The sequence below is a fragment of the Myxine glutinosa genome, chromosome 4, assembly GCF_964187855.1.
Source record: "Myxine glutinosa chromosome 4, kmMyxGlut1.1, whole genome shotgun sequence".
In the NCBI taxonomy this organism is placed as follows: domain Eukaryota; kingdom Metazoa; phylum Chordata; class Myxini; order Myxiniformes; family Myxinidae; genus Myxine; species Myxine glutinosa.
The window spans coordinates 144596871-144623630 of NC_136264.1; the positions used below are offsets into that span (position 1 = coordinate 144596871).

General features: G+C 42.1%; 1 protein-coding gene across 1 annotated transcript in view; it reads left to right on the forward strand.

Moving 5' to 3' along the window:
• Positions 1-26644, forward strand: part of LOC137413095 (putative serine/threonine-protein kinase MARK-C) — a 40042-nt gene extending 13398 nt beyond the window's left edge. Inside the window, exons 7-14 of the mRNA XM_078775316.1 lie at positions 4759-4875; positions 5049-5115; positions 6367-6521; positions 9998-10082; positions 16344-16498; positions 20306-20390; positions 21717-21871; positions 26612-26644. Coding sequence (XP_078631442.1) covers positions 4759-4875; positions 5049-5115; positions 6367-6521; positions 9998-10082; positions 16344-16498; positions 20306-20390; positions 21717-21871; positions 26612-26644 — 852 coding nt within the window. The remainder of the gene's footprint in view (positions 1-4758; positions 4876-5048; positions 5116-6366; positions 6522-9997; positions 10083-16343; positions 16499-20305; positions 20391-21716; positions 21872-26611) is intronic.
• The last annotated feature ends 116 nt before the right edge of the window (positions 26645-26760 follow it).

Sequence of the window (26760 nt, forward strand, 5' to 3'; positions counted from 1 at the left end):
AGTCAGCGACTGGCTTTGGAGGCCAGATTTGAAATGTGGTTTTCCCAGGAAAGATCATGGCGGATAGTGAGACCCAAAAGCTTGAGTGACAGAACTTCTTGGAGAGGATTATTCAGAAAGTGGATGGGAGGGTTGTCCAGTCAGTCTTTTCGGAGAGACATCGTAAGAGTGTGAGATTTGTCAGAATTGAAGGACATGTTCCACTTGTTTGCCCTGTCTGTGATTTTATCCAGGTCTGCAGAGAGTGAGGAGGCTGCAGACTGCCGATCTGAGGGATGAGGAATGGAGCGACAGAGAGTAGAGTCATCAGCAAAGAGATAGAGAGGATTTTCGAGAGAGTCAGAGAGATCATTGATGAAGACCAGAAAAAGCACAGGGCCCAGAACACTGCCTTGGGGAACTCCAGCCTGAACAGGAAGAGGAGATGAGAGAAACCCATTCAGGGCCACACGTTGACTACAACTAGAGAGGAAGTCAGCCAGCCATGCATGGAGATTTCCATGGATACCAAAGGAGGAGAGTTTGGTAAGCAGAGCAGGATGCCAGACCGTATCGAAGGCACGTGATATGTCAAGGGAGACAGCTCTAATTTCCTGTTTGGCATTGAGGACCTCCATCCATTGTTGAGAAAGCAGAAGCAGCATGTCCAGAGTAGAGTGACCAGGTCTGAAACCAAATTGATGATCAGAGATCAAGCCATTGGAGAAGAGGAAAGATTTCATATCTGAAGCAATGATGGATTCCATGACTTTGCTGATCATTGGGAGAAGGCTGATTGGTCTGTAGTTGCTAGGATTTGTTTTTGCACCTTTTTGTGCAAAGTGGTGAGGTTGGCTGATTTCCAAGCAGATGGAAGATGACCTTGAGCAAAAGAGAGGGTGAAGAGAACAGAGAGAGGGAGTGAAAGAGCAGAAGAACAGGATTTTAGGACCCGTGTTAACAATTCGTTATTATCTTAACAATAATGTCACTGACAAAATCATAAACTAGATGGTATTCATAGAATACTTACCCTGCGCAGTCAACATATTGCGAGCCAACTCTGTTTTTGAACATTTTTTGCTTTGATCCAATATGGCTTCCAGACCACGTGAGCGATGACATCATAAATTTATATTCTCTAATATAATTGCTGCATCGGTCATGCTCAATACATTTCAAACTGATCAGACTAAGCGTTGTCCCTGTCGAATTATGACATCATCGTTAACAACACCTATTCCCCACATGGAGTCCTTTACAATGAGCCATGTTGCACACCGCACCTTTCCTCTGCCATCTCCAGGCGCTGCATTACGTCATTGCCGGGCACCGAAGGGGGCTCGGCAATGACGCACGCTGAAAGGGAGTACTCGGTTTTCACTCTGGTTGTTTGTTTTCTTGCTTTCTTGTTGTACACTGCACCTTTCCGATGCCATCTCCAGGCGCTGCATAACGTCATTGCCGGGCACCGAAGGGGGCTCAGCAATGACGCACGCTGAAAGGGAGTACTCGGTTTTCAGTTTGTTTGCCCAGTTTGCCCAATTTTCAGCCCAGTTTGTTTTCTTTCTTTCTTTCTTTCTTGTTTGCCCGGGCTATATCTCAGCCATCCTTTGAGCTAGGAAGCTGAAATTTCGGCACAATAGTGAGCAAGTCCTTTGTCAAAAACGGTATTTTTTGTTTTTTGATTAATCAATTACTTGAGGAGTTATTTAATTATTAGCGATTAATTAAGTACTTATTTAAGTAATTAAATTTCCTTTCTCTTCTGACCATTATCTCAGGCACCTTTTGAGTTAAGAAGCTGATATTTGGACATGCCAATGACCAGGTGATTTGGCTGCAAAGGCTATTTTTGATTTATTGATTCATCAATTAAATGATTAATTATTGAATTATTCGATTAATGACTAAAAAATTTCCTCAAGTTTTGTTTGTCAACTTCATACAGTGGCAATGTTTTGCTGCTTTGGTCCAGCAAAAATAAATTTATGTTAAATTTACTTTTCAAATACAGTGCCTTCAGAAAGTATTCACACACCTTGACTGTTTTCACATTTTGTTGTGTTACAGTCTGAATTTAAAATGGATCAAATTTTAAGTTTTTGTGACTGATCTACACATGATACCATAATGTTGAAGTGGAATTTTTGTTTGAGAAATTTTTACAAAATAATTAAAATTGCAAAGCTGAAATGTCTTGTCAATAAGTATTCAACCCCTTTGCTATGTCGCTCCAAACTGAGCTCAGGTGCATCCAATTTCCTTTGATCATCCTTGAGATGTCTCTACAACTTGATTGGATTCCACCTGTGGCCAATTCCATTGCTTGGACCTGATTTAGAAAGAAACACACTTTTCTATTCCAGGTCCCACTGCAGACAGTGCATGTCAGAGCAGAAACTACACCATTACGTCCAGGTAACTGTCCGTAGAACTCTGAGATATAATTGTGAGGAGGCATAGATCTGGGGAAGAGTATAAAACAATTTCTAGTGTTGAAAGTTCCTAAGAGCACAGTGAGCTCCATCATTAGGAAATGGAAAGAATATGGAACTACAAAGACTTTTCCTGGAGCTGGCTGTCTGACCAAACTGAGCAACTGGGCAAGAAGGACGTTGGTCAGGAAGGTGACCAAGAACCCAATGACCACTCTGACAGAACTACAGAGTTCATTGGCTGAGATGGGACAACCTGCCGGAAGCACAACAGTCTCTGCAGCACTTCAAAAATCTAGGCTTTATGGGAGAGTGGCCAGACGGAAGCCACTCCTATGAAAAAGGCACATGACAGCATGCATGGAGTTTGTGAAAAGGCACGAGAAAGACTGAGAGCATGAGGCAAAGATTCAGTGGTCTGATGAGGTGAAAATTGGACTCTTTGGCCTGAATGCAAAGCGCTATATCTGGCGGAAACCGAGCACGGTTCATCACCCATCTAACACCATCCCGACCGCAAAGCATGGTGGTGGCAACATCATGCTATGGGGATGCTTTTCAGCGGGAGGGGCAAGGAGACTCGTCAGGATAGAAGGAACAATGAATGGTGCCAAATACAGGAAAATCCTTAAGGAGAACGTACTTCAGAGTGCAAAAGACCTTAGACTGCAAAAGAGATTTACGTTCCAACAACACAATGACCCCAAGCATACAGCCAAGGCTACAATGGAACATGAAAGTTCTTGAGTGGCCCAGCCAAAGGCCAGAATTGAATCCCATTGAGAATCTGTGGAAAGACTTGAAGATTGCTGTTCACCAACACTCCCCATCCAACTTAACCGAGCTTGAGCAAATGTGCAAGGAAGAATGGGAGAAACTCCTCAAATCCAGATGTGCAAAGCTGATACAGACATGCCCAAGAAGATTCAAAGCCGTAATCGCTGCCAAAGGCGCTTCTATGAAGTATTGACTCAGGGGGGTAAATTATATATTTCTGTATTTCATTTTTAATTACTTTGTATGAATTTCTAAAAAAAAAAATTCCACTTTGACATCATGGGGTATTATGTGTCGATCAGCGACAAAAAAAATAATTTCGTCCATTTTAAATTCAAGGTTTAACACAACATAATGTGAAAAAAAAATCGAGGGGTGTGAATGCTACCCTGGCACCAAGTCCTATGTCTGAGTCGCAAGTCAATTTCGACTCCAGTCTCAAGTGCGACTCCAGTCTGAGTTATCGACTCAAATTGCCAACTGTGCTTGTTCCCGACGACTCCAGATAAAAGAGGTTGTACTGTATTAAAATTGTTTTCTTAAATCAGTTTGTGTGGAGAGACGTTATTTTCCCAATATTGGCGTAACTTGAACAAAGGAGGAAAAATTCAGGAAAACCCATGCAGTAAATAGTATTTTTTAACTCATCTGATAATTGGGTGCTGTAGGTAAATTTAATCTTGTATAATATATATTGATCAAAACTTGTGTCCAGCTCGGTTGTATATAAAAACCGAGCTAAAAGTAGTTTGCAGCTAGTTTAATAGAAGCCAACATGCTGCAGGAAGTTTTTAGGGGGGAGGGGGGGGGGGGGGTCATAAACAACAACTGAAGGTGCTTTCCCTTCAAATAAACCTTTTAAAATATATTGGGAATAGATCAACTATTGAAAAATACTCATGCCAGGCGGCAATGAGTCTGGCATCTCAAGGCTGTCTTTCTTTGATGTCAGGCAGCGTGGGGGAGGCTTACAGAGGGAGAACTGCATGTTTACAGCTAATATCTGGGAAATTCAGCCATTGAGGAATGTTGTTGTCTCAGTAACCAACTGGGGTCTCCTTATTGGCTGGATCACAGGGGCCCAACTTTGTGATGTCAATGTTGATATCTCCTCAAGGTCTCCCCCCCCCCCCCCCCCCCCCTTGCACCTCCTTCTCCTCCCCCCAGCCTCCTGCCTCGGCAATTTCAAACTCACACAAGCTGAACGCTATATAAATGGTTTTTGTACAAGGACTCGTGGAGAAATATATGCTGATGACTCGTGGTCCTGTATTTGTTCATTGTTTCTGAGTATCCGTGTATTTCTGCTGTAATTAAAGTCATACCATGCTTTCTCCCTCTTCTGAAAGAAATAAATGCTTCATATTAAACCACGACAAATGGAGGACAATTAATGTATTCTTCCACAGGGCATAGACCACATGGTTGTGGCCGTAATAGTCCAAGTTACAATTTTGATGGCTTATTGTTGAGATAATTTCACGCAACTTTAGAAATGGTGACTGATTTTTTTTTTTTCTGAATAGTTTTCTTCCCCTCCCACCCCTGTTTATGCCCTCCCCAGGAACTCCAGAACACTGGACATCTGAACTACAAGCCCCCACCAAGAATTGAACAATCCTGCACTTCTCTTTTGAAATGCATGTTTAGTGACGACCCATCCTTGCGGTTCTCAATGGAGGTGGGTGGCTGTTTCTCAACAAAGTTATTGATGATTTGGTTTGTATTAAAACACTTCTTCAAATTCACCAAATCCTGGTGTGGTGTACTTTGATGGTTTTGCACAGGGACTAACATGGGGGTGTTTAACTCGTTTAATTTCAGCTGGTACATGTACAGAATTTTGTTTTCCAGGATATTCTTCACCATCCGTGGACGACTGGGCATTCTGAAACAACAGTGCAGGAACTCACAGATAAAGGTTATAAAAAATATCTCATCTTTCTCACTTTACCAATATATAACAATTTTATGTATTTCAGAAAATTCTGTCATTTCAGGTGTTGGGACAAGTTATAAAATCCATAGTATGGAATATTTCGATTCAGTAAAATTAGAGCAGCAGTAAAACCATCTATCCAGTTATTAAGCAGAATCATTCCACTGAACCTTCATTGTCTGGTTAGGATTGTTCCAGAGACTACATTGTAGTTTGGATGCTGGACTGTTCACCCAGTAGGCAAGCCTGAAATACATTCCTTCAATCTCTTGAGACAAGGAAATCTCACCGATTGGATAACCCTACAAACGCTCACTCTACTTGTTCAAACATATATGAAAACTATCCCAACAGGTCACAACATTTCTTCAACCTATTGGCAAATCAAATTCCCAGTATTGATTTGTTCATGTTTAAAACTCACAATGTACACTTTTGTGCGATTTTAAACATTTTTTTCAAGGAATCTGTTAATAGCTTAATTTCTGAGGAGAGGTGAGGTTTGACCCCCAAAATAGGTATTTGCTCTCCTCTCTGAAACGACACACGATTTAGATGAAACTTGACCACAACCTTCATCATCCATGATGTAGCAACGTTTGTTCACAGCATAACAAAAATGAAGGTCTAAGGTGGTTTCACGGTGTGTACCCTGGTTTAGAATAGGTACACCGTATCCCTGGGCATTGTAAGAGGCGACCAAAGGTTGGCGTCAGGAAGGGCATCCGGCCATAAAAAACATTGCCTCAAACAGGGAATCATGATTGTCATGGGGGCCGCAAGGCTAACCCCCGCTCTAGCGGGGAAAAATGGCCTTAAAACGATCATTCATTCATTCATTTTCAAGGTGGTTTGAGGGTGGTCTTAACCCCACAAGATAAGGTATGTGCATTATTTTCTGGGATGAAACTTGACCACAACCTTCATCTCCCACGATGTACTGAAGTTTGTTCACGACATTTAAAAAAATCAGGCGTTTGCCTCCCAAAATAGGTATTTCCTTTCCTTTCCATTACATATTTTGTACGCCATTCACACTTACCAGTGGTTTCCTGGTTCTACCAGGTGAGCCCAGGGTCATTGCCTTTATTTTTTTTTCAAGGAATCTGTTGATAGCTTAATTTCTGAGGTGTCCTCTTCCAACATATTTGGATGTTTAGATGATGAGATTCAAGAAGATAGTTGATAGCTTAATTTCTGAGGTGTCCTCTTCCAACATATTTGGATGTTTAGATGATGAGATTCAAGAAGATAAGGAGGATGTTTCTTTGAGTTCTTCACCTGAAGAACTAGAGAGAAAGAGAATGAAGGGAAATGGTGAACAAAAGTTGGAAAAACAGGAGGAAATAAAAATTGACGATGACAGTCAAAGTGTCCGGCTGTCTGTGGTGAGTAGACAATTCTGGTTTGTTGTTGTGATGATGAAGTGCAACTTATTCATTAAAAACAACCTTCATGAATGTTGCTATGAAAATGGGGTCGTTGGCCAGGATAAATTTGATGTTTGGGTAAATATCTAAGAGGTTTATTGTATCACATGGTGTAATTGTAGAACTTTCAAAGGAGATTGAAGAATCGAGAAGAGTTTGAGAGAGAGAGGGGGATCGGAAGAAATTGAGTTTTAGAAGCATTAAACTTTACTCGATTACATGTGCCCCACTGGGAAATCTTGCCCACATCCGAATTTAAACAGGTGGCTGTGATGAAACGAGATGTAGATCGAGTGAGGGAAGATGGGGCAGATGGGGAAAAACATGGAGGAATGTCATGTCGAGTCATCAGCACACAAGTGCATTTGGTTATTTCTAGAAGAAAAAGGTCAATGATAAAAAGACAAAAGAGTGTGGGAGAAAGGACGGAACCCTGAGGGACGCCGCTGTTGATAAGGAGGGAGGGAGATGTTGAACCATCAACCATTACAGAGATAGAGCGGTCGGAGACAAAGCTCAATACGACAGAGCAGAGTGAAGGAGGAAACCCGAAACAAGGAAGCTTGGATATCAGACCTCAATGCCAAACTCTGTCAAACGCTTTTGAGATATCAAGGCCTACAATGAAGGATTCCCCAAAGTCTCAGAAAAGAGGCCCAGACATTCGTTATGTAAGAAAGGTATCACCGGTAGATCTTGCCTTGCGAAAGCCTAATTGATGGTCAGATGGAAGACTGAGATCCAAGATGGTTGAGAAAATGGTTATTGAGAAGACATTCAAAGACTTTGGAAATAGTAGCAGTCAGAGCAGTGGGATGGTAGTTGGGAGGGTTTGAATGATCACCCTTCTTTAAGATAAACTGTACTAAGGCATGTTTCCAGGAAAGAGGAAAAGTTTGGGTTTTTCAACAAAAACGGAAAATGAGCAAGCACAAGAGCAAGTTCTGAAGCACACACCTTTGAGACACGAAGTGGAGTGCCGTCTTGTTTGTATGCCTTGCATGTGTCCAGAAAGAGGGATACTTTTATGACTCCAGGAAAAGAGATTACAGGGAGTGGCATTGGATTGGTAAGGGGTGCTTCAAAGGGAGATGGAATGTTAAAAAGTCATCCATTGTGAAATTAGATGAGAAAAGAGAACCAAAAATAGATGCTTTATCAGTCTGAGAGACAGCGATAGTACCATCGGAACGGAAAAGCAAAGGAAAGGCAGAGCAACAGAAGTTGTTGGAGATACTTTTGCTTAAGACCAGAAAGATCTATTTGTGGAAAAAGATGAGAGGTTGTCACAATTCTTTTGGAAAAAGGCATGTTTCGCCTCACTAGTAACATGTTTGCAATAATTTCTGGCAGATATGAAAGCTGAATGTGAGTCAGAGGAAGAAGAGTTTTTCCATCTCCGACATGCCGCATCCTTTGCACGAATGGCTGCAGAGCAGGAATTGTTGAACCATCAATTGGTAGGAGAAATTGACTAGAAAGAGAAGGGGATTCAAGCCTCCATTCCTGCAACAATAACTTCAGCTATACGTTCAGCAGAGATAGAGGCATCGCCTCAGGAAAAGCAGTAGTCTTTCCAGGGAATTTTAAATTTTAATTTTTTTAAATTTGATATGTCTTTGTATGTATGATATGATATATGTCTTTGGGGTGTATGATATGTCAAAGGAAATTTGAATTTATGCTTCTTTGAGTAATGGAAAAATTTTCTTTCCATGCTTTCTGACTTTCATGAAATTACTTGCCATAATTGGAGGAATGCGCCATTGCAGAGGTTATCAGATTTGAGCAAAATTCATAGCAACCTCTTGGATACTCTACTGTCACCATATCAAACGCCTTGATCAATTTATCAATTCCATATGCAATGCCTTCATAAGGTGCTTGGCATCATCTGGCGAGACAGAATACCGGACACCTCAATCCTAGACCACTGTCGAATCCAAGGGATTGAGTATTTCCTGATGCAAGCCCAGTTCTGCTGGTCAGGACACCAGACACGCATGGAAGACCATAGAATCCCGAGCGCTTTTCTATGGACAACTTATATTTGGTAAATGGTCACTTGGTGGACAAAGGAAGTTAGGGTGTCCTTAAGTTGACAGTCAAGTCTTGCGCCATTGCAGTTATCACCTGGTAACATCAGGCCACAAACAAGTCAGCTTGGCGTAACATCTGCCACAAAGGGCTGGACCACTTTGAATGTGAGAGACTTGCTATCGAGAAACAGCGGAGGCAAGAAAGGAAAACCTGCCAACGTCCATCTCTGCAAGGACCAGTCTATACTTGCGATGTTTGCGGTACCCTCTGTGGGCCCCGCATTGGACTATAAATACAGCCATTGCACGACACACAATGCTTCGGATCACACGAACGAAGGGAAGACATTCCTCCAAAACGATGACTCACACCATCATTGTTTTCAAAACAAGCTAAGGTTAAGGTGATGTTACGGGTCTTTGTGAAGGTATAATCTCTGAAGTTAATGATGTGTTTAAATACTTCGTTTAAATAAATACTTAGTTGTTTTTGTATTACTTATCTATCAGATGTTGATTTTTATTTTGTATTACTTTGTGAGACTTTCCTTCAGGTGTTGTTAGATGTTAGCATATAAAAGTTTGACTATTCTTCAAGTTTTACTGCATTAACAGTTCATTATGTCGTGTGAACACATTATTGTGATGCGACTTGTCACTCCTTGACAGTAACATTCACTTTTATTATTCCAAGGGGCATCATTGCTGAAGGTTGAAACCCCTTCCAAAGAAAGTAGATATATTATCTATTCTTTGGTGAAATAGCCTTTTTTTCAAACTTTCGATGAGAGCAGGATTTTAAGATTATTTTACCACTGTCAGACTTGGTCAAATAGTCAGTGTCACTCCATAGCACGTATTTCATTTCATGACTGTTGGAATACATGACAATGTGTATGAATTTCCTTAACTGCTGATCAGAGCCACGGGTGAAGTGTACACCATAATCAATAGAAAGTAAAAAAAAAATTTTTGAAATGAAAAAAGGGGAATTTTTTGACTCAATTGTCACTCCATAATGATGTGGAATGCCCCCTCTCCTCTTCCCCTGTTCGTTCATTCCCTGTTGTTTGTACCACTGTCAGTTCTACTTTGCTCTCACATGAGCCACGCTCCTGTAAATAAAAAAAGTCAGAGTACTGGATTAATTTGTGCTGATAATTCGTGTACATATTTTGGTGTTTTCGCTTTTTAATTGTTTAAACCTGGAGGTTTATTGTTCTTTGTGTGCTGTGTGTTTGATGTTTAAGTTTGTACATTGTTGAATGGAATTTAGATATTATTATTCATGACAGCATGATTAACAGATTCCGTGCTTAGTGTATACCAAGCGATGTGCCGACCAGAGCTACTCACATTCATACAATACAGTGATTCTGTGATCCTTTCCTGCAGGCAGAAGGAAAGAAGAAGAATTTATTTACATGTATTCGCCATTTTCTACAAAGATGTTGCAAACCAAGTTGTCTCAAACGTCAAGGTAGGAAGATAAGCATTAAGAAGAGCAAAAACCCATTTGGTACATGCTTGTCATCAATAAATTTTCATTGGACAGTTGAGCAACTGCTTTGTTAAATGTTTGGCTTTCCTAAAATATTATTCAGCTTTGCTAAATTATTGTTTGGCTTTGCTAAAATTATTTAGGCTTTGCTAAAATTATTGTTAGGCTTTGCAAATGTATTTTTCAGCTTTGCAAAAATATTGTTCGGCTTTCCTGAAATATTGTTCGGCATTGCTAAAATATTGTTCTGCTTTCCTGAAATATTGTTCAGCTTAGCTTAAATATTGTTCTGCTTTGCGAAAACATTGTTCGGCTTTGCTAAAATATTGTTCTGCTTTGCTAAAATATTGTTTGGCGTTGCTAAATTATTGTTCTGCTTTGCTAAAATATTGTTCGGCTTTGCTAAAATATTGTTCTGCTTTGCCAAAATATTGTTTTGCTTTGCTAAAATATTGTTTTGATTTGCTAAAATATTGTTTTGCTTTGATAAAATATCATCCGGCTTACCTGAAATATTGTTCGGCTTTGCTAAAATATTGTTTTGCTTTGCAAAAAGATTGTTTTGCTTTGTAAAAATATTGTTCGGCTTTCCTGAAATATTGTTCGGCTTTGCTAAAATATTGTTCGGCTTTCCTGCAATATTGTTCGGCTTTGCTAAAATATTGTTCTGTTTTGCTAAAACATTGTTCGGCTTTGCTAAAATATTGTTCAGCGTTGCTAAAATATTGTTCTGCTTTGCTAAAATATTGTTCGGCTTTGCTAAAATTTTCTGCTTTGCTAAAATATTGTCCGGCTTTGCCAAAATATTGTTTTGCTTTGCTAAAATATTGTTTTGCTTTGTTAAAATATTGTTCAGCTTTGCTTAAATATTGTTCGGCTTTGCTAAAATATTGTTTTGCTTTGCTAAAATATTGTTTTGCTTTGCTAAAATATTGTTCTGCTTTGCTAAAATATTGTTCGGCTTTGCTAAAATATTGTTCGGCTTTGCTAAAATATTGTTTTGATTTGCTAAAATATTGTTTTGCTTTGTGTTACGTGGTCCCCTCAGTGCATACCAGGTCTCGGTGACCCCCGGACCGTGAGAGGACCTTCGCCAGCAAATAGTATTATATAGGCGCATTCGCCACGCAATCCATAGGAATTTCACCCAGGAGACAACTGATGTGCAAGTATATATTTCCCAATGGTAATGATACCAAACACTTTCAAAGACACAACCACGGAGATGTTCCCCGAGCAATCAACACTACACAACCAGGCACAATCAATATTACAACCATGTGAACTCATCTACACAAACTCTAAGATGGCCATCTTAATCTTATACATTCCTCACGTGAGCCCCACTCCTGACTCCCTCCGTGGTCAATGTCTCTCCTCTCCGCACACGGGCGGTTGGACGAACCCCGGGCGGACGTGCTCCCAACGTGCAGTCTCGTACTGGGGCCGCGGCTGCAGCGCACCTCCTTGCCAAGCCACGGGGCAAACCCAGCGCGGCGTCCAACGGGCGCGAGGCCCCAAGTGCGACCCTTACGCGTCCTTGTAGATGGGCAAAAACCCAGCGCGGCTTCCGACGCGAGCGAGGCCCAACGTGCGGACCCGTACGCGCCTTTGTAGACGGGGCAAAACCCAGCGCGGCTTCCGACGCGAGCGAGGCCCAACGTGCGGACCCGTACGCGTCTTTGTAGACGGGGCAAACTGTCCCGGACGCTTGGTTTCGTGCACGAACTCACGGTGACTGGACGTGTCAAAAGGTATTTACCGCCCAGGTAACTCCTCTCGCCAGACGTTTCGAAACGGCGCGTTTTCCACGCAGCGCAAGGTCGCTTCCACCTTTTGTCGGAGCGGGGCGAGGAAGAAGAAACCTTCCTTTCCCTCGTGTCTTTTCTCCTCCGTTTCCCGTCACTTCCGCTTCCGGCCACTTCCGTTTCCTGCCACTCTTTCAGAAGGGCTCCTGACCCTCCAACCACAACAACTACACAACAACTTAATATACTACACACGGAAGCAAACACCTGCATGGTAATTCACATACATTCACATAAATATGTAACACTCCCCCCCTTCAAGAAAGAAAGTTTGAACCCAGCGAAAACTTTCTTTGCCGGCCAATTTGGAGAAACAAACCAGATAACTCAACCCCCCCACATTATCAATTCCCCCCGGGCACAGTTATCACTTAAAAATAAAGCCAGTTAAGCCACTCGATAGCACTTTTCCGGGAGGCCAAGCCGAGTATTCACTACATGGATGCCTTTAGGAACGCGGAGTTCACGGTTAGTCCGTGCAGGAAAGTTCTCTACATGGGCGCCTTGAGGAACGTGGAGTTCACGGTTAGTCCGTGCAGGAAAGTTCTCTACATGGGCGCCTTTAGGAACGGCGTTCACGGTTAATTCGTGTAGGAATCTTGGCTCGGCGGCTCCGCCGCCTTCAGTGCTTCAACTTCTCAGAACGTCCCTAATAATTAGGGTGGGACCACTGGTCCCTGTAGTCCCCTGAATACCGGTCTTCTTCTCGGCCACTACTTTGCCAATTCTTCCTTCGGGAGCGGCCGTAACTCAGGGAGCCTCCATAATAATATTGACTGCGGCCACCACCAAAACTACCGCCCAGTTGTCCTCTCCTGTAGACCTCTCGACGCCTACGAAATGCCTTCCCTACTGTTATGGTCCGACCCTCCAAATCCTTGCCATTCCAATTCTTCTCTGCCTCTCTGGCGTCTTTTGTGCTGGCAAACGTGACAAAGCCGAACCCTCTTGACTGTTGCGTTTCCCAGTCTCTTACCAACCGCACTTCCACCAGCGGCCCATATCTGTTGAAGACAGAGGTCAGAACTTCTTCCTCTGTTTTGAAGTTCAGTCCCCCTACAAATAACTTGGCACTTTTGTCACCATCCCGAGCTGGTGTGGTGTTATTTTCCCTGCTGGGCTCTTTCTCAACCCTCAGGTTACCATAAACTTGACCCCCGGCCAAATCATTCCCGAGAACCACAGATACACCCTCTACAGGAAACGTGGCTTGTAAACCGACGGTGACCGGTCCTGACACCAAATCGGACTCCAACTGGATGACCTGAAGGGGAGCACTAACACCGCCCCCGATCCCCTGTAAACGAACACTATCCCCCGTTGCCGTCTCCTCGGACCATGGCAAAATGCCTTCAAGCATTAAAGATTGATGGGCCCCTGTGTCTCTCAATATCCTAACCGGTCTCCGGTTAGTCGAGGCTCCATCCAGTGACACAAACCCCTCGGAAACAAATGGTTGGTAACCCTCTTGATGGCGATTTCTTACGCTAGCCATCGCATTCGGAGTTGTAATAGTCGGACTCCGCTCTGGGTTGTCCCTTTTCATGAGGTAACAACTGGACATCAAGTGTCCAGGTTTTTTGCAAAACGCGCAAGTAGGCCCGGAGGAAAAACTCGGGGTCTGCCTCGGGCCCCCCGAACTATAAGTTTGTCTTGGGCCCGCATCCCTCTGATTTCGAACCGGTGGGGTATCATAGTTGTCCCCATAATCATCTCGAGGCCGCCGCCATGTATGGTCGTTCTCCGCACCTGCTGTTCCCCACCTCCCCTGCGGAGATCTAGGCGAGGAGTTAGGTTCGTGGACCCCTATTCGGTGGGTTAAGGCATAATCATCTGCCATGGTGGCTGCGTCCCACAACTTTGGTACCTTCTTTTCCTGCAGGTACACTTTGATGTCCTCGTGGACACACTGCTGGAATTCCTCCACCAGGATCAAGTCCCGCAATGTCTCGAAGTCTTTCCCGACTCCTTTTGACTCACACCACCGATCAAACATGTTTTCTTTCACTCTGGCAAACTCCACATGGGTCTCACTCTCCCTCTTCCTGGCATTCCTGAATTTTTGCCTGTAAGCTTCCGGAACCAACTCATAGGCCTTGAGGATGTGCTTCTTCAGTACCTCATAATCTGCACATTGGTCCATTGGTAGCGCCGAATAAATTTCCTGAGCTTTCCCCACCAGCACACTTTGTACGAGTATGGTCCAGGCCTCCTCCGGCCAGTTTAATTGTCGAGCCACTTTCTCAAAGTGTGGGAAGAATTTCGCGACTTCCTTTTCACTGAACGGTGGAACCAGCCTCACATGTCTGCCCACATCCCAGGTTTTCTGGTGAGGTGTCGACCCCGTCAGCAAGGGTGGTGCCTCTCCCCGTTCTCTCATTAACTCCAGCTCCTTGACTTTGATTTCTTGCTGAAGCTCCATGTCACGTTCCTTTAATTCCCTTTCCGCTTTTCTCTCCTCTGCTTCGAGGTCCCTTGCAGCTCTCCTTTCCTCTGCTTGTTCCTTTTCTCTTCTTTCCTGGAGTTCTCTTTCCACTCTCCTTTCCTCTGCTTGTTTCTCTTCCCTCCTCGCTTCTGCTTTCCTTTCTTCTTCTTTTAACCTTTCCTGGAGTTCTCGTTCCACTCTCCTTTCCTCTGCTTGCTTCTCTTCTCTTCTCTCTTCTGCTTTCCTTTCTTCTTCTTTGATCCGTTCCTGGCTCCGTAATTGCAACTCCAGTTTCCGGAGCTCCACGTCTTCTGGTTCTTCGGGTAGCCACTCCCAGGCTAACTCGTCCCATGTTCCTAATCCCACCATAGATTGTATCACCGTGGCCTGCAACTCTGCCTTCCTCAAATTAGTTCGGACCTCCAAGTTAAAATGTTTGGCCAATTTCAAGAGATCCGACTTTAGCAACGCTCGGAACTGTGCCTCACTCGGGGTTACCCCAAAGTTCTGTGCCACAAACGCCATGGTGCCTATCGTTAACACCTGTTAACCTTCACCCAAGATTTTACCCCAATTTCTCACAAAAAAAAATTACCAATTAATAATTAATTAATAAATTTTAATTACCAAAAATATTATTATTTTATTATTTTATACACTTTTAGATCCCGGACGTAGACCCAATTGCGAAATCGCAAATCGTAATTTGGACGAGCCCCCAATTCTGTTACGTGGTCCCCTCAGTGCATACCAGGTCTCGGTGACCCCCGGACCGTGAGAGGACCTTCGCCAGCAAATAGTATTATATAGGCGCATTCGCCACGCAATCCATAGGAATTTCACCCAGGAGACAACTGATGTGCAAGTATATATTTCCCAATGGTAATGATACCAAACACTTTCAAAGACACAACCACGGAGATGTTCCCCGAGCAATCAACACTACACAACCAGGCACAATCAATATTACAACCATGTGAACTCATCTACACAAACTCTAAGATGGCCATCTTAATCTTATACATTCCTCACGTGAGCCCCACTCCTGACTCCCTCCGTGGTCAATGTCTCTCCTCTCCGCACACGGGCGGTTGGACGAACCCCGGGCGGACGTGCTCCCAACGTGCAGTCTCGTACTGGGGCCGCGGCTGCAGCGCACCTCCTTGCCAAGCCACGGGGCAAACCCAGCGCGGCGTCCAACGGGCGCGAGGCCCCAAGTGCGACCCTTACGCGTCCTTGTAGATGGGCAAAAACCCAGCGCGGCTTCCGACGCGAGCGAGGCCCAACGTGCGGACCCGTACGCGCCTTTGTAGACGGGGCAAAACCCAGCGCGGCTTCCGACGCGAGCGAGGCCCAACGTGCGGACCCGTACGCGTCTTTGTAGACGGGGCAAACTGTCCCGGACGCTTGGTTTCGTGCACGAACTCACGGTGACTGGACGTGTCAAAAGGTATTTACCGCCCAGGTAACTCCTCTCGCCAGACGTTTCGAAACGGCGCGTTTTCCACGCAGCGCAAGGTCGCTTCCACCTTTTGTCGGAGCGGGGCGAGGAAGAAGAAACCTTCCTTTCCCTCGTGTCTTTTCTCCTCCGTTTCCCGTCACTTCCGCTTCCGGCCACTTCCGTTTCCTGCCACTCTTTCAGAAGGGCTCCTGACCCTCCAACCACAACAACTACACAACAACTTAATATACTACACACGGAAGCAAACACCTGCATGGTAATTCACATACATTCACATAAATATGTAACATTTGCTAAAATATCATCCGGCTTTGCTAAAATATTGTTCTGCTTTGCTAAAATATTGTTTTCATTTGCTTAAATATTGTTCTGATTTGCTAAAATATCATTCGGCTTTGCTAAAATATTGTTCTGCCATTCACACTTGCCAATGGTTTCCTGGTTCTACCAGGTGAGCCCAGGGACATTGCCTTTATTTTTTTTCAAGGCATCTGTTGATAACCTAATTTCTGAGGGGTATTCGTCTGACATATTTTGATGTTTAGATGATGAGATTCAAGAAGATAAGGAGGATGTTTCTTTGAGTTCTTCACCTGAAGAACTAGAGAGAAAGAGAATGAAGGGAAATGGTGAACAAAAGTTGGAAAAACAGGAGGAAATAAAAATTGACGATGACAGTCAAAGTGTCCGGCTGTCTGTGGTGAGTAGACAATTCTGGTTTGTTGTTGTGATGATGAAGTGCAACTTATTCATTAAAAACAACCTTCATGAATGTTGCTATGAAAATGGGGTCGTTGGCCAGGATAAATTTGATGTTTGGGTAAATATCTAAGAGGTTTATTGTATCACATGGTGTAATTGTAGAACTTTCAAAGGAGATTGAAGAATTGAGAAGAGTTTGAGAGAGAGAGGGGGATCGGAAGAAATTGAGTTTTAGAAGCATTAAACTTTACTCTATTACATGTGCCCCACTGGGAAATCTTGCCCACATCCGAATTTAAACAGGTGGCTGTGATGAAACGAGATGTAGATCGAGTGAGGGAAGATGGGGCAGATGGGGAAAAACATGGAGGAATGTCATGTCGAGTCATCAGCACACAAGTGCATTTGGTTATTTCTAGAAGAAAAAGGTCAATGATAAAAAGACAAAAGAGTGTGGGAGAAAGGACGGAACCCTGAGGGACACCGCTGTTGATAAGGAGGGAGGGAGATGTTGAACCATCAACCATTACAGAGATAGAGCGGTCGGAGACAAAGCTCAATACGACAGAGCAGAGTGAAGGAGGAAACCCGAAACAAGGAAGCTTGGATATCAGACCTAAATGCCAAACTCTGTCAAACGCTTTTGAGATATCAAGGCCTACAATAAAGGATTCCCCAAAGTCTCAGAAAAGAGGCCCAGACATTCGTTATGTAAGAAAGGTATCACCGGTAGATCTTGCCTTGCGAAAGCCTAATTGATGGTCAGATGGAAGACTGAGATCCAAGATGGTTGAGAAAATGGTTATTGAGAAGACATTCAAAGACTTTGGAAATAGTAGCAGTCAGAGCAGTGGGATGGTAGTTGGGAGGGTTTGAATGATCACCCTTCTTTAAGATAAACTGTACTAAGGCATGTTTCCAGGAAAGAGGAAAAGTTTGGGTTTTTCAACAAAAACGGAAAATGAGCAAGCACAAGAGCAAGTTCTGAAGCACACACCTTCGAGACACGAAGTGGAGTGCCATCTTGTTTGTATGCCTTGCATGTGTCCAGAAAGAGGGATACTTTTATGACTCCATGAAAAGAGATTACAGGGAGTGGCATTGGATTGGTAAGGGGTGCTTCAAAGGGAGATGGAATGTTAAAAAGTCATCCATTGTGAAATTAGATGAGAAAAGAGAACCAAAAATAGATGCTTTATCAGTCGGAGAGACAGCGATAGTACCATCGGAACGGAAAAGCAAAGGAAAGGCAGAGCAACAGAAGTTGTTGGAGATACTTTTGCTTAAGACCAGAAAGATCTATTTGTGGAAAAAGATGAGAGGTTGTCACAATTCTTTTGGAAAAAGGCATGTTTCGCCTCACTAGTAACATGTTTGCAATAATTTCTGGCAGATATGAAAGCTGAATGTGAGTCAGAGGAAGAAGAGTTTTTCCATCTCCGACATGCCACATCCTTTGCACGAATGGCTGCATAGCAGGAATTGTTGAACCATCAATTGGTAGGAGAAATTGACTAGAAAGAGAAGGGGATTCAAGCCTCCATTCCTGCAACAATAACTTCAGCTATACGTTCAGCAGAGATAGAGGCATCGCCTCAGGAAAAGCAGTAGTCTTTCCAGGGAATTTTAAATTTTAATTTTTTTAATTTGATATGTCTTTGTATGTATGATATGATATATGTCTTTGGGGTGTATGATATGTCAAAGGAAATTTGAATTTATGCTTCTTTGAGTAATGGAAAAATTTTCTTTCCATGCTTTCTGACTTTCATGAAATTACTTGCCATAATTGGAGGAATGCGCCATTGCAGAGGTTATCAGATTTGAGCAAAATTCATAGCAACCTCTTGGATACTCTACTGTCACCATATCAAACGCCTTGATCAATTTATCAATTCCATATGCAATGCCTTCATAAGGTGCTTGGCATCATCTGGCGAGACAGAATACCGAACACCTCAATCCTAGACCACTGTCGAATCCAAGGGATTGAGTATTTCCTGATGCAAGCCCAGTGCTGCTGGTCAGGACACCACACACGCATGGAAGACCATAGAATCCCGAGCGCTTTTCTATGGACAACTTATATTTGGTAAATGGTCACTTGGTGGACAAAGGAAGTTAGGGTGTCCTTAAGTTGACACTCAAGTCTTGCGCCATTGCAGTTATCACCTGGTAACATCAGGCCACAAACAAGTCAGCTTGGCGTAACATCTGCCACAAAGGGCTGGACCACTTTGAATGTGAGAGACTTGCTATCGAGAAACAGCAGAGGCAAGAAAGGAAAACCTGCCAACGTCCATCTCTGCAAGGACCAGTCTATACTTGCGATGTTTGCGGTACCCTCTGTGGGCCCCGCATTGGACTATAAATACAGCCATTGCACGACACACAATGCTTCGGATCACACGAACGAAGGGAAGACATTCCTCCAAAACGATGACTCACACCATCATTGTTTTCAAAACAAGCTAAGGTTAAGGTGATGTTACGGGTCTTTGTGAAGGTATAATCTCTGAAGTTAATGATGTGTTTAAATACTTCGTTTAAATAAATACTTAGTTGTTTTTGTATTACTTATCTGTCAGATGTTGATTTTTATTTTGTATTACTTTGTGAGACTTTCCTTCAGGTGTTGTTAGATGTTAGCATATAAAAGTTTGACTATTCTTCAAGTTTTACTGCATTAACAGTTCATTATGTCGTGTCTAGTGTTGGGCTAGCGGCTAGGGTGCCGGCTTAGGATCCTAGGATCCTGGGTTCGAATCCCGGTCGATTGCCGAATTAACGCCAGGGGGGTTGACTCAGCCTGTCATCCTTCCGAGGTCGGCTAATTGAGTACCAGTTCACTGGTAATTCCCTGTTTGTCGTTAAAGGCGGCAAAAAGGGTTGGCGTCAGGAAGGGCATCCGGCCGTAAAACATTGCTTCAAAAAGGGGACCGAAAAACAACAACAACCACGGTTCCCGAAAAAGGCCAACCCCCGCTTTGCGGGGAAAAATGGCCTCTAAAGGTGGTTATTTTTTTTTTGATGTCGTGTGAACACATTATTGTGATGCGACTTGTCACTCCTTGACAGTAACATTCACTTTTATTATTCCAAGGGGCATCATTGCTGAAGGTTGAAACCCCTTCCAAAGAAAGTAGATATATTATCTATTCTTTGGTGAAATAGCCTTTTTTTCAAACTTTCGATGAGAGCAGGATTTTAAGATTATTTTACCACTGTCAGACTTGGTCAAATAGTCAGTGTCACTCCATAGCACGTATTTCATTTCATGACTGTTGGAATACATGACAATGTGTATGAATTTCCTTAACTGCTGATCAGAGCCACGGGTGAAGTGTACACCATAATCAATAGAAAGTAAAAAAAAAAATTTTTGAAATGAAAAAAGGGGAATTTTTTGACTCAATTGTCACTCCATAATGATGTGGAATGCCCCCTCTCCTCTTCCCCTGTTCGTTCATTCCCTGTTGTTTGTACCACTGTCAGTTCTACTTTGCTCTCACATGAGCCACGCTCCTGTAAATAAAAAAAGTCAGAGTACTGGATTAATTTGTGCTGATAATTCGTGTACATATTTTGGTGTTTTCGCTTTTTAATTGTTTAAACCTGGAGGTTTATTGTTCTTTGTGTGCTGTGTGTTTGATGTTTAAGTTTGTACATTGTTGAATGGAATTTAGATATTATTATTCATGACAGCATGATTAACAGATTCCGTGCTTAGTGTATACCAAGCGATGTGCCGACCAGAGCTACTCACATTCATACGATACAGTGATTCTGTGATCCTTTCCTGCAGGCAGAAGGAAAGAAGAAGAATTCATTTACATGTATTCGCCATTTTCTACAAAGATGTTGCAAACCAAGTTGTCTCAAACGTCAAGGTAGGAAGATCAGCATTAAGAAGAGCAAAAACCCATTTGGTACATGCTTGTCATCAATAAATTTTCATTGGACAGTTGAGCAACTGCTTTGTTAAATGTTTGGCTTTCCTAAAATATTATTCAGCTTTGCTAAATTATTGTTTGGCTTTGCTAAAATTATTTAGGCTTTGCTAAAATTATTGTTAGGCTTTGCAAATGTATTTTTCAGCTTTGCAAAGATATTGTTCGGCTTTCCTGAAATATTGTTCGGCATTGCTAAAATATTGTTCTGCTTTCCTGAAATATTGTTCAGCTTAGCTTAAATATTGTTCTGCTTTGCGAAAACATTGTTCGGCTTTGCTAAAATATTGTTCTGCTTTGCTAAAATATTGTTTGGCGTTGCTAAATTATTGTTCTGCTTTGCTAAAATATTGTTCGGCTTTGCTAAAATATTGTTCTGCTTTGCCAAAATATTGTTTTGCTTTGCTAAAATATTGTTTTGATTTGCTAAAATATTGTTTTGCTTTGATAAAATATCATCCGGCTTACCTGAAATATTGTTCGGCTTTGCTAAAATATTGTTTTGCTTTGCAAAAAGATTGTTTTGCTTTGTAAAAATATTGTTCGGCTTTCCTGAAATATTGTTCGGCTTTGCTAAAATATTGTTCGGCTTTCCTGCAATATTGTTCGGCTTTGCTAAAATATTGTTCTGCTTTGCTAAAATATTGTTCGGCTTTGCTAAAATATTGTTCTGTTTTGCTAAAACATTGTTCGGCTTTGCTAAAATATTGTTCTGCTTTGCTAAAATATTGTTCGGCTTTGCCAAAATATTGTTTTGCTTTGCTAAAATATTGTTCAGTTTTGCTTAAATATTGTTCGGCTTTGCTAAAATATTGTTTTGCTTTGCTAAAATATTGTTCAGCTTTGCTTAAATATTGTTCGGCTTTGCTAAAATATTGTTTTGCTTTGCTAAAATATTCTTTTGCTTTGCTAAAATATTGTTCTGCTTTGCTAAAATATTGTTCGGCTTTGCTAAAATATTGTTCGGCTTTGCTAAAATATTGTTTTGATTTGCTAAAATATTGTTTTGCTTTGCTAAAATATCATCCGGCTTTGCTAAAATATTGTTCTGCTTTGCTAAAATATTGTTTTCATTTGCTTAAATATCGTTCTGCTTTGCTAAAATATCATTCGGCTTTGCTAAAATATTGTTCTGCCATTCACACTTGCCAATGGTTTCCTGGTTCTACCAGGTGAGCCCAGGGACATTGCCTTTATTTTTTTTCAAGGAATCTGTTGATAACCTAATTTCTGAGGGGTCCTCGTCTGACATATTTTGATGTTTAGATGATGAGATTCAAGAAGATAAGGAGGATGTTTCTTTGAGTTCTTCACCTGAAGAACTAGAGAGAAAGAGAATGAAGGGAAATGGTGAACAAAAGTTGGAAAAACAGGAGGAAATAAAAATTGACGATGACAGTCAAAGTGTCCGGCTGTCTGTGGTGAGTAGACAATTCTGGTTTGTTGTTGTGATGATGAAGTGCAACTTATTCATTAAAAAAAACCTTCATGAATGTTGCTATGAAAATGGGGTCGTTGGCCAGGATAAATTTGATATTTGGGTAAATATCTAAGAGGTTTATTGTATCACATGGTGTAATTGTAGAACTTTCAAAGGAGATTGAAGAATTGAGAAGAGTTTGAGAGAGAGAGGGGGATCGGAAGAAATTGAGTTTTAGAAGCATTAAACTTTACTCGATTACATGTGCCCCACTGGGAAATCTTGCCCACATCCGAATTTAAACAGGTGGCTGTGATGAAACGAGATGTAGATCGAGTGAGGGAAGATGGGGCAGATGGGGAAAAACATGGAGGAATGTCATGTCGAGTCATCAGCACACAAGTGCATTTGGTTATTTCTAGAAGAAAAAAGTCATTGCTAAAAATAAGGAAGAGTGTGGGAGAAAGGATGGAACCCTGAGGGACACCGCTGTTGATAAGGAAGGAGGGAGATGTTGAACCATCAACCATTACAGAGATCGAGCAGTCGGAGACAAAGCTCAATACGACAGAGCAGAGTGAAGGAGGAAACCCGAAACAAGGAAGCTTGGATATCAGACCTCAATTGCAAACTCTGTCAAACACTTTTGAGATATCAAGGCCGACAATAAAGGATTCCCCAAAGTCTCTCAGAAAAGAGGCCCAGTCATTCGTTATGTAAGAAAGGTATCACCGGTAGATCTTGCCTTGCGAAACCCTAATTGATGGTCAGATGGAACACTGAGATTCAAGATGGTTGAGGAAATGGGAATTTAGAAGACATTCAAAGACTTTGGAAATAGTAGAAGTCAGAGCAGTAGGATGGTAGTTGGGAGGGTTTGAACGATCACCCTTCTTTAAGATAGATTTTACTGAGGCATGTTTCCAGGAAAGAGGAAAAGTTTGGGTTTTTCAACTAAAACGGAAAATGAGAAAGCACAAGAGCAAGTTCTGAGGCACACACCTTCGAGACACGAGGAGTGCCATCTTGTTTGTATGCCTTGCATGTGTCCAGAAAGAGGGATACTTTTATGACTGCATGAAAAGAGATTACAGGGAGTGGCATTGGATTGGCAAGGGGTGCTTCAAAGGGAGATGGAATGTTAAAAAGTCATCCATTGCGAAATTAGATGAGAAAAGAGAACCAAAAAGAGTTGCTTTATCAGTCGGATAGACAGCGATAGTACCATCGGAACGGAAAACCAAAGGAAAGGCAGAGCAACCGAAGTTGTTGGAGATACTTTCAGCTTATGACCAGAAAGATCTACTTGTGGAAAAAGATGAGAGGTTGTCACATTTCTTTTGGATAAAGGAATGTTTCGCCTCACAAGTTACATGTTTGCAATGATTTCTGGCAGATATGAAAGCTGAATGTGAGTCGGAGGAAGAAGAGTTTTTCCATCTCCGATATGCCGCATCCTTTGCAAGAATGGCTGCAGAGCAGGAATTATTGAACCATCAATTGGTAGGAGAAATTGACTCGAAAGAGAAGGGGATTCAAGCCTCCATTCCTGCAACAATAACTTCGGCTATACGTTCAGCAGAGATAGAGGCATCGCCTCAGGAGAAGCAGTAGGCTGTCCAGGCAATTTTAAATTTTAACTTTTTTTAATTTGATATGTCTTTGTATGTATGATATGATATATGTCTTTGAGGTGTATGATATGTCAAAGGAAATTTTAATTTATGCTTCTTTGAGTAATGGAAAAATTTTCTTTCCATGCTTTCTGACTTTCATGAAATTACTTGCCATAATAAGGTTAACAGATTTGAGCAAAATTCATGGCAACCTCTTGGATACTCTACTGTCGCCATATCAAACGCCTTGATCAATTCATCAATTCCATATGCGATGCCTTCATGAGGTGCTTGGCATCATCTGGCGAGACAGAATACCTAATAGTCTGCAAGCCACCCTGGTAAACCTAGAAATGTTGAGTACCATGAGGTTTTATGGTAGAAATGTAATCTATGGGTCTTGAGGACTCAGAAACGTCCGGATGCTATTTTGCATCTGTGTAGCATTTTGCATAATTGCCCTAATTAGCATATTAATTAGGTCAAATCACTAAATACGGAATATCTTGATAAATAAGCATCATGGAGACTTTGGACCTATGTTTTCGACCCCAAGGAATCCAAATAACACGGTTTTAATCTCCTAAAATCCCTCCAACTATCCAAAATGCAATATAGCCATCATGCATAACAATATAAATCTTAAAATCACCTAAACTCAGAAATTGTTAAAGATACGGATTTCATTTTGATGAGCACACCCATGTTTTTTACCTCAAGGAACTCATATAACACTATTTAAAAACCCCTATCTCCCATCTGTTTACCTGAAAGAACATAAATTTCACATATCTATTTGTATATCTATATGTCGACATACAGACTTGGCATTTAATATGGAATTTTTTTTTCTTGACTTGGGTTTACTTTCTGAACTCGGTATATCAATCTGGTGAGTTTCTTTTATGCTTCGGTGATTTCTTTGTTAAAAGAACCATGTCACTGATTGTCTGTCGCAGCAAGAAGTCAATAACAGGATTATATCACAGGTGGCGTGACAAAATGTACGGACAGGTACATTTGACGATTGGCTTCACAATCGGGTATATAAGGGTTGTTGCGTTCTGTATTAGTGGAAAACAACTGCTGCACGTCTACAAATGTTATTCCCGCTTCCTCTGGAGATGGTCCGTCAACTCGACAATGCTATTTGTCATGGAGTGGTGGCTTTACGAAATTCTGGCATGAAACAGCATGCTATTGCTTCGCAGTATGGCATCACTCAAGGTCAGGTGTCAAAGATCCTGAAACGAAATGCTCAGAGGGGTGTCCCGACTCCAATACCTAGGCCAGGACGTCCCCGCAGAACCACAAGGATCGCCAGCTGCACCGGATAGTTCGCAATGGCCGTACCAAGTCAGCTAATCGGCTTAGGGCTGAGTGGCAGCAACTGACAAATGTGCCTGTATCCAGAAGGCTAGTCAACCAACGACTGGTTCAAGCAGGCTATCGTGCCAGGCGTCCCCTGAGAAAGCCACGTCTGACCAGACAACACCGCCAGCGCCGATTGCAGTGGGCCAGAGAGCACCGTCAATGGCAGCCAGGACACTGGAATCACGTGATCTTCAGTGACGAGTCTAGATTTCTGGTCTATTGTCAAGATGGTCGCGTCCGAGTGTGCAGACAAGTGCATGAAGCCTACAACGAAGATTGTATAGTGCCAAGAGTCCAAGCTGGAGGTGGTGGGGTGACCGTTTGGGCTGCTTTTCATGCAGGGGGCAAAACTGACCTGGTTGTTCTGAATGGAAACCTGAACCAGTTCAAGCACAGGGCCATTCTGGAAGAAACATTGCTTACATTTGTTCGTGCAGCCTTTCGAGGAAACTTTGTCTTCCAAGATGACAATGCACTGCCTCATCGTGCTCGCATGATCCAACACTTTCTTGCTGACCGTGGTGTAGAGCATATGGAGTGGCCTGCCATGTCCCCGGATATGAATCCGAAAGAGAACTTGTGGGCAGAATTAACGCGTCAAATCGACAACTTGGACCAGCAGCCTGCCTCTGTGCGTGAATTGCAGCAGGCTATTGCAACTGCATGGCAAGCGATTCCTGTCCAAACCTTGGCAAATCTCATGAACAGCATGCCTCAACGTGTACGTGCTCTCCTGAATGCTCGTGGGGGTTACACGAAGGACTGAACTGTAATTTTACTGTCCGTAATCCCAGTCGTAATTTAACTTTTGTTTTCGTTCAAAAAATGTTTGACTAATGTGCAAAATAAAGAGATACTTCTGGAAAACGAACAGAAGATTAACACAGTACTGTCCGTGAATTGAGTTCGATATCAGTTTACATCACTTTCAAGGATCAATTTATTTGCTTCGAAATGTCAAATGTGGTTTTTGTTTCTTTTAATGGTCACATTAACAAAATCTAGAATAATTTCAACATAATTCCAATGAACTTTTCGTTCTAAGTCATCTTGAAAAGTAAGTTCACCCCCACAAAAAAAACATTCCATATTAAATGCCAAGTCTGTGTATATATATATATATATATATATATATATATATATATATATATATATATATATATATATATATATATACATATACATATATATATATATATATATATATATATATATATGCATACTGTATATATATTATATATATATTTGGATATATATACATATAGGCGAAGATGGATATATAGGCTAAGCCTGTTGTTGGCTTAGCGGTTAGGGTGCCGGCTTGGGATCCTACGATCCTGAGTTCGAATCCCGATCGATCGCTGAATTAACGCCAGGGGGGTTGACTCAGCCTGTCATCCTTCCGAGGTCGGAAAATTGAGTACCAGCTTGCTGGGATGAATGATCCCGGTGTGTACCCCGATTTAGAATAGGTACACCGTATCCCTGCGCATCGTAAGAGGCGACTAAGGGTTGGCGTCAGGAAGGGCATGCGGCCATAAAAACATTGCCTCAAACAGGGAACCATGATTGTCATGTGGCCCGCAAGGCTAACCCCCGCTCCAGCGGGGAAAATGGCCTTAAAACGATCATTCATATATATAATATATATATATCATTTATTGATACCCCATGTGTTTCATTTATTTTTAACCTCATGTATTAAACTAACTCCTATATTTGTACTAATTGTGCCATTTCCTCTTTTTCAGATCCTGAATAATGGCCAAGCACTGCTTGTTTGAACCTTGTTTTGGAAAAGGCAAAGACTGGAAAACTATCGGCAGGAGCTCCAACTGTGCAAATCCTTTGTGGTGACACTGATGTATTCTTGCTACTCGTACTGTCACGTGAAAATGTA